This window comes from Olea europaea, unplaced genomic scaffold, assembly GCF_002742605.1.
Source record: "Olea europaea var. sylvestris unplaced genomic scaffold, O_europaea_v1 scaffold1276, whole genome shotgun sequence".
Lineage (NCBI taxonomy): Eukaryota > Viridiplantae > Streptophyta > Magnoliopsida > Lamiales > Oleaceae > Olea > Olea europaea.
The window spans coordinates 31,359-39,106 of record NW_019230213.1 but is presented as its reverse complement, the minus strand read 5'-3'; the positions used below and the strand labels follow the sequence as shown (position 1 = coordinate 39,106).

General features: G+C 32.5%; 1 protein-coding gene across 2 annotated transcripts; it reads right to left on the bottom strand.

Moving 5' to 3' along the window:
* Positions 1-446: 446 nt before the first annotated feature.
* On the bottom strand, positions 447-5,364 carry LOC111374682 (histone acetyltransferase MCC1-like). 2 transcript variants are annotated; one of them, XM_022997391.1, is made up of 6 exons: positions 5,078-5,364; positions 2,671-2,883; positions 2,430-2,574; positions 2,115-2,214; positions 1,763-1,991; positions 447-886 (listed from the first exon to the last, which is right to left on the bottom strand). In XM_022997391.1, exons 2-6 carry the CDS (start codon positions 2,775-2,777, stop codon positions 700-702), a joined length of 768 nt encoding a protein of 255 aa, XP_022853159.1. In that variant the 5' UTR covers positions 2,778-2,883; positions 5,078-5,364; the 3' UTR covers positions 447-699. The 2 variants fall into 2 exon arrangements, with proteins under 2 accessions (XP_022853159.1, XP_022853158.1); XM_022997390.1 differs by having other exon boundaries at positions 2,671-2,893; positions 5,078-5,361.
* Positions 5,365-7,748: the final 2,384 nt, after the last annotated feature.

Here is a 7,748-nt window from a genome sequence, read left to right as displayed (position 1 = left end):
ACTCACTCAAATCTCAAAACAAAATAAAATTTCAATTGCTTTATGCCAGGACACATTTAATAACACCAACCCTAAAATTCAACAGCTTGAATTTGAACTTTATACACATCAATTTGCTAGTATGATATCATATTAAGGTCCCATTTAGTAGTCATTTTTTCAAAATGTATTTTTCTCTATCTTCTTGTTAACCACACATTCTTTATTAAAATAATATTATACATAAATCAAAAACTTTTTTTTATTTTTTAACCACATATTTCACATCAATTTACTATTCTAAAATACATTTTTACATAAAAATGTCTATCAAACACCTCCAAAAAATATAATTCCATCTTAAAATATCAACTTTATTAAAAGAAGCAACACAAAGCTTTATATGCCGTATATTTATTTTTAGGATGAATTTACCATTTAATATTACCAAATATAAATAAAGACCGACTACATCAAGTTTTGGATTTTAATATATGCATTCTTGTACCCTTCCAGTTTCAAACAAACATAAGATTATAGGAATAAGATATAACCCTTCACAAACTTCCAATATACAACGTATCTGCTAACTTATCCAGCAGCCGCGTCTCCATGCCAGGGTACTTTAATACACAGATAACTCATTTTAAGTTACACAGATAACTCATTTTAAGTTATGACCTTATTCCCTGTTTGAAGCCATGAAGATGCATTAAAAGACTAGAGATATTGACACCGAGCAACCTCAGCTGTGATACTTCTCTTATTTTGAACCACTGGGAGAAGGTAGCTAGATTCTTTGCTCGCGGGCCATTTAGAAATCTTCTTGTCTTCATTTTTCCACAGCTTCGCAACCATCAAGTTGATTAAGCTCTTCACATAAGTTACCAAAAGCGTGACAAGCTCTCTGCAAATTCAAAGCATACTTGTTAGTAAAGCATATATATTGATTCAACAATGCATAATGTGAATATTCAGATGATAGCACTTTGTGGAAGAAGAAGAATGGCTCCTCTTACCAAGCAAAGTATAAAAATGACAAAACTTGGGAGAAGCAATGACAGTGAACAGATAAAACGGAGATGGATTATTAAAGCACCATAGTTTACGAGCTTCCACTTTGAGTAATTAAATTCAGAATTCAATTAGGAAGTGCAATCAATCGAAACTTCACCGTGTTTCTTCATGTAATTATTTCCTTTTAGCAGGTTTTCATCATTTTACCCCTCAGGATTATCAAGCATTCATCTTTTTTACAAAATAAGGACCTTTAGGCCGTAAAAATACTTGTCCAAAAAAACATTCCTCAATGAAAAGAAATGCCAGAATATAAAGCTTGACATAAGACAAATGCATGTCTTCAATGTACCAAAATAAGTACGAAAACAAAATCAAATCGAGTGTTTCATCAGTAAAGGGATCCAGTGAGCAGAGTCTCATATCCTGCGAAGTTTATGCTGGGCGTAGATTACCCCCAATAACTTCGAGATTGCAATTTTTTTCCAAATCTTCAAATAAAGCAACATTGGGGACATACAAAATCTCTAATTGTCTCTTTCTTATTTTATTTTATTTCAAAAATCCTATTGATGATTGGTTCGGGTCCGTCCAGCCCTAGGGGTGTGGTATATTACCTCATTAAGATGATAAGCTGGTCAAACATCATTTTTATCCAGAGATTCCATAAGAAACACAACTTTTAATATACAAAATCCTATAACAAACATACACTAAGAAATTTTAAGTTATCCTTAGAAGATCATGTGGGGTAGCTTTTACTCACAAGGCCGTGCAAGGAGATCGACCACCATTTACGTCGTAGATGAACAGATATGAATCATAATGCTGCTCATTGATAAGGTAAAAATTGTGCAACCGTCGTACACACTGGAAGGACATTTTCTGGTACAAATGGACGGCAGCATTATTATATGAAATCACATGTAGATAAACAGCACTGCAAGTTGGGATACTTGAGGCATATTTTATGACCTTGTGGATAAGTGCACTAGCTGAAAATTAAAAACCAGAGAAAATTCAGAAGAAACAATTTTCAAAATGGAAAAGGAAAATTATTCTAAAGAGAGACCGTGATAGAGTGTACGTTTGTGTGTGTGTGTGTGTGGAAGAGTTACCTATTCCAAGATTCCTATGAGATTCTACAACTCCAAGAGTCAGAATGTATACTAGTGTTTGGTCAGGTTTTGACGAGTCAAAACTGATAAAATCTTCTACCTGCAGTACAAATGTAAATTTGATAGCATCAATAGCAGAAAATCATTAAAACTATAATCAATGGTAGATGTGCTACATCTAATGGAAGTAAAATCTTGAACAGGAAATCAGTTTCCATAGGCAGTGAGAAATATTTAGGCCTTTATCTGGTTCAAAATCGATATTTTTATGTGTAAGGCCTAATTTAATTAATTACTAGGTAGATCAATGCTCACCTCACTTTCTTTTGCCAGAACAACCCTGGCGGTTACAAATCCAATAAGCTCATTGCTCTGAGCATGGGGCCAACTGCGATCAACAGCTCCCCAGCACACGATATCACGACCATTGACAGCATTGCGGAAGAATTCAGACTCATACCTAAAAAGAATTCAAACTTATTCTCAGTAAACTATCAAGCCATCTCAAAGCTCCAATTGCATTAAAGCAGGAATGACTTTGACAAGATCATCTGACCTGATAGGAAATAGTTCACCATGAATATTCTCAAGAACCTCTAAATCTGAAGGTTGAATAGGCCTATAAGATATAACTGGATGGTGAGGGGCTTTAAGGTTTACCATTGATAAATGCAGTGTCAATCTCCAGCAAATATTTGACGTACATGCAAGATCTGTAAGCAAATAGCATCTGCCATCTATGCAAAAATAGCCAACGCAGCCATGCAGCCTTAGGAAGCCTGACAAAAAAATACCGTATTCTATTTCAGAAACCATAGGGACTCTGACGAAGCAAATTAAGAAGCTATTTAACCTCAGGAAGTTTGACAAAAACATATCATATTCGATTTCAGAAACCAAAAAGACTGACACAGAATTAAGAAACTAGTCTCATAAACAAGTCCCAAGGTAAGGTCTCAAATTTGCATGTTTTTTATGTATCTGTTTAGTACAAGATATAAATATAAAAAGGAAGTGAATTGACAGATGCAGCAGTGCTGCTATTTCATCCTTCATATAAAAATAACTAACGTTGAGTTAGTATATTCAATATCATCTTAGTGACTATTGTTTCTGTACGACACGAGAGCTTTGTCAACAAATCCAAGGCCCAATTTACACGTCCAAAGAAGAACAAACCAAGGGAGGATTGAAACAATGGTCTCGGATGGAGCTTACCAGATGATACCATATTTTATATCATGACCCAGCTCATTCATAATGAGAACAGATCACAGGAGGATAGAAATGAGTTAAATGACAGCTTATTTTATGGCATGACCAAATTCATGCATAATAACGGCAGATCAAGAGAAGATTGAAATAGATGTACTCTGCTGGAACTTAATTGATGGGAACTTATTTTATTTAATTGCACTTTGTTTATTTTCATTACAACTTTCCATTTACAGCTTTAATCTTTATGGGGTTATAAATAAACTTCATTAGGGATAAGGTGGTAGTTTTTCATGAATAATATCGTGAAGTGCAGAGGTTTCCACTTCTCTTTCAATCCAAATCGGCGTTCAATTTGGAATCAATAGTTTGAAGATTGTTGTGTTCAATTTTTTTATTTTTTTATTTTTTTTTTCTGCATCAGCCTCAATCTAATTTTTGCCCCCGTTTGGCCCCCATTAAAATTATAATTCACTTTTCTCTCCCTTCTTATCAACTATATATTCTTCAATAAAATAATATTATACGTAAACCCAAAAAATTTTCTTCTTTTTTAACCACTCATTCTTTAAAAAAAGGCTATTCCAAAAATTAAAATGGCAAATAATGGGGGCCAAACGGGAGCTTAACATCATCTCAACTCTCAAGCCATATCGTGGCGGTAAAATTGCTCATGGCAAGGTCATTTTTTTATTCAAGAACAATAAACTGAAAAAATACAGGCATTATAATTTCAGGTAATTTAATAGTTAATACCAAAAATAAATTTGGGATGACAACGTTGGCATGAAGGCAGTGAGTATTTTAACTCATAATCAGCTGATAACAATACTATGATGTATGCCGTGGAAAACAAAATGTATGCTGCATAAAATTGAAACTACCTAAATACAAAAGATAAGTCCGCTAAAGAAAGTAAACCTGATCATAAAACCCACAAAAGAAACAATGATCACAACAGAGATGAAAACCAATACTTCGAAAAAATGATGATCTCGGTCCCTTGGACTTGCGAAAAATGGACTGTCAGAGAATAGCGGTATACATTCTGCGATAAATTTGAAAAAGCCCGAGCAGCTCTTAAATTATCTTGTGAACAAGTGGTGTAGAGAAGGGAACCTTGACTGCTGTAGATTTGAAGAAGGCACAGGAACAGTCTAACCCAACAGTTAACTATTCTCAAATCTTCGCTGGAGGGAACACACTTGTTTTAAAAAAAAAAATGCATATGTTTCTTTAAGTTGTAAACACGACTTTCTTTGTTTTCCTTTTATAGCTTGTTTAATTGTGTACAGTGAAATGGATTCATTGAATCCAACCCCTTTAATTGAAATTTCCTGGTGCTAATCTGATCAGATTTGGCTTGACAGTAAATACATTTTCTTTCGCCCTATCCATCTATCTTGCTTGGTGTTAATGTTCTTCTTTCCTTAAAGTTTTGGGACGATAAACAGCCCTTATAGGTTGGATTATATCTACCATTTAAATCCCTAAAAAAAAAAATTCCACAGGCAATTAATTCCTATCCTTTAGCCATCGAGTTCATAGCAACATCACGTTCATCCAAATTCAATTGTATCAAACTTGATCATTATACCAATAAACAAGAAAAATCAGTAAATCAAGAACATCAAAAACTAGCATCCATGGTAATAAAGTAGATCGGACTCCAGCAAGCGGAAAAATAAATCATACAATAAAAAAGGATTATTTTTTAAGAAAAAAGGGGAAGGGTTTAGAAAACTCACCAATCGATGAGTCCGTTTCAGCCCTAATGCCTTTCCTTTGCTTCGAATACCACGGCCAACGAGGATTGAGCCTGGGTTATTGACCTAAATTGATTTTCCAATTTGGTTTGGCGATCGGAATTCGGTCGTAATTTATCAAGAATAATGCCATTCACCAAAGATTATCTGTCGTCCAACATCGCATTTGACCAATGGAAGTATTTTATCATATTGCATCAAATAATAAATAATCAGTGTATACATGATTTTAAATAATCCTCCCTATAAATAATATGGGTAAAGATGTTCAAACAGGGAGCCTAATTGGCCGCCCCTTACCAATTCAGCCAGTGGACGTAGTCCAACTAAATCTAAATAACATTATTCCATTTATTAATTCTTCTTCTTCCTTATCCTAGAATTCTAGTAACAATCATGTTATTAAAAAAAAAAAAAATCATGTTATAAATACAGAAAATATTTACATTCATGCATTCATTGAAAAAAAAAAGGTAAATCAGCCCCCGGAGCATAATCTAGTGGTGCAAATGACAGGAATGAGGTTATCTCACGTCTTGTTGACAGTCGACTGTGTGGGGGTTCGATTCCTGAAAAATGGAATTGAACTTCTTGTAGGTGGAATGTACAGACAACTCTTGTTCCCTGGTATGTTAAGGCACATCCCGCAATTTACATCCCTCACAAAACTCATGGGTTCAACCTTTTTTTTTCTCTTAAAAAAAGGTAAATCACATTTCAATATGTAAATTTGAAGACTAAATTGTATGAGATCAAAGTTTAGGGACCTTAAATGCAAATTGTTAAAGAACTTGTATGTATGAAGGAAAAGAAAACGACCAAAAAAAAGAAAAAACTTGAAAACAGGAACCTCAGAGTTGGCGCCTAGGCGCCATTTTAAAAGGAATGGGGACCGGCTTGCTTCTGTCCGAAATTCTAGGGACCAAGGCTACAATTTTCCTAGGGTTTAATGCTAATTAAAAAATGGGGCAGCTGGGACGGTTTTCTTGCGGGGCTGGGGCGGCTTCTTCTTCATTTTTCTTTTATCTTTCTTTTTCCTTTTCTTTTTGTGTTTTTCCTTTTATTTTATTTTCTTTTTCTTGGTATTTTGAGAGTGAATCTAGAGTAACAAAGGGAAAATACATCAAGGAAGGTGGAGAAATATTTGGGGAATACAAGATTCAAGCCATTATCATCTTCGAGAATCCAAACAAAAAGGGTTATATATTTAATCTTGCATTCTCTCAATTATTTTGCCATATTTGTAATACATTGTTATAAATATTTTCCTATTTATCATTTATATAACATGGACTAAGTGTCTTTGTTGGGATTTATAATAGTAATTTAGCCTCACTATAATTAATTTTAACATTTGCTCTTTTATGTTAAGTTAATTATTTCCATATGCTTTTACTATTATATTTCTTGCACTTTCATTTATGTGTCCAATGAATTATTGTGTTTAGCGACTTGTACATTATTCAAGAAAAAATTGTGCATTTTAGATCAAATAGTAGAAACCCTAAATTTGTATAGGAGATAGAAATATACCCCTAATCTTAGGTGACATGATGAGCTATTTTCACAAAAAATTAATGCAATTGTTTGGTTTTAATCGACATACGATATAATATGTTAAACCAATCATATGTGTCCAATAAATTATTATGTTTAGTGAATTGTACATTGTTCTAGAGAAAATTATGCATTTTAGATCAAATAGTAGAAACTCTACTAACTTTGTACATTGTACATAATAGTAGAAAATTATGTTTAGTGATTTGTACATTGGTCGAGAGAAAATTATGCATTTTAGATCGAATAGTAGAAATTATAGATTTGTATAAGGGAAAGAGATATATCCATAACTTTAGGTGACCTAGTGAGCTATTTTCTCAAAAAATTAATGCGATTTTTTGGTTTTAATTGACATAAGATTTAGTAGGTTAAACCAATCAATTAGGGTTAATTTCGCTCGAGATATGTAATTTAGTAAAATTGGAAGATTGAGTCTAACATCGCAAATAAGTAATTTATTAATTGGCTCTTACAATAGTGAATTAGGCAACGTTTTAACAAAACCATGGATTCCAATCATGTTTTTCCTTTGAATTCCCATGAATTTTATATTTTCTTAATTTTGAAGAATTTTTTCTAATATTCCAAATTCTAATTTCTATTGTGTGTTTATTTTTATTGTTAAAATTAAGTTATTTAGAGTTATGTATTCTAAAGTAAACATTTTTCGAAAGATCGATAACTCATATTCAAAAAGTTCCACTTTATTATCAATATCAAATCTATAGCAAATTATTTATTTAGATTATAATATCTATTTTATGGTCAAAATAGGTAATATATATATATATATAAGTAATAAATGAAAGCATACCTAAAAATTAATAAAATTATTACTTTTAAATTTAGAAAAATATTTAGTGTCAAATAGAATATTTAATTTGACAATAAAATATTCACATTTCATAAATGTCATAAAAAGTGTAATTAGTAATTATAGTGTCTTTAATATAATTTGAATAATTGAACATTGGATTTGGGTTGAGATTCAAACTAAAGTTGGGCTAATGTCAATTCTTGGACAAAAACTCTACAATTTATTCTTAGGTTTTTATATGGGCTGAGGACAATGCTGAGCTGTAGCCTAGTACTG

What these genes read in the sequence shown, in the direction of transcription:
- LOC111374682 (XM_022997391.1), bottom strand. Translation starts at nt 2,777, where the DNA reads ATGGTAAACCTTAAAGCCCCTCACCATCCAGTTATATCTTATAGGCCT. An exon ending in GGTGAACTATTTCCTATCAG is followed by an intron (nt 2,575 to 2,670) that starts GTCAGATGATCT and finishes AATTCTTTTTAG; the next exon opens with GTATGAGTCTGAATTCTTCC. An exon ending in TCATAGGAATCTTGGAATAG is followed by an intron (nt 1,992 to 2,114) that starts GTAACTCTTCCA and finishes TTTAATTTTCAG; the next exon opens with CTAGTGCACTTATCCACAAG.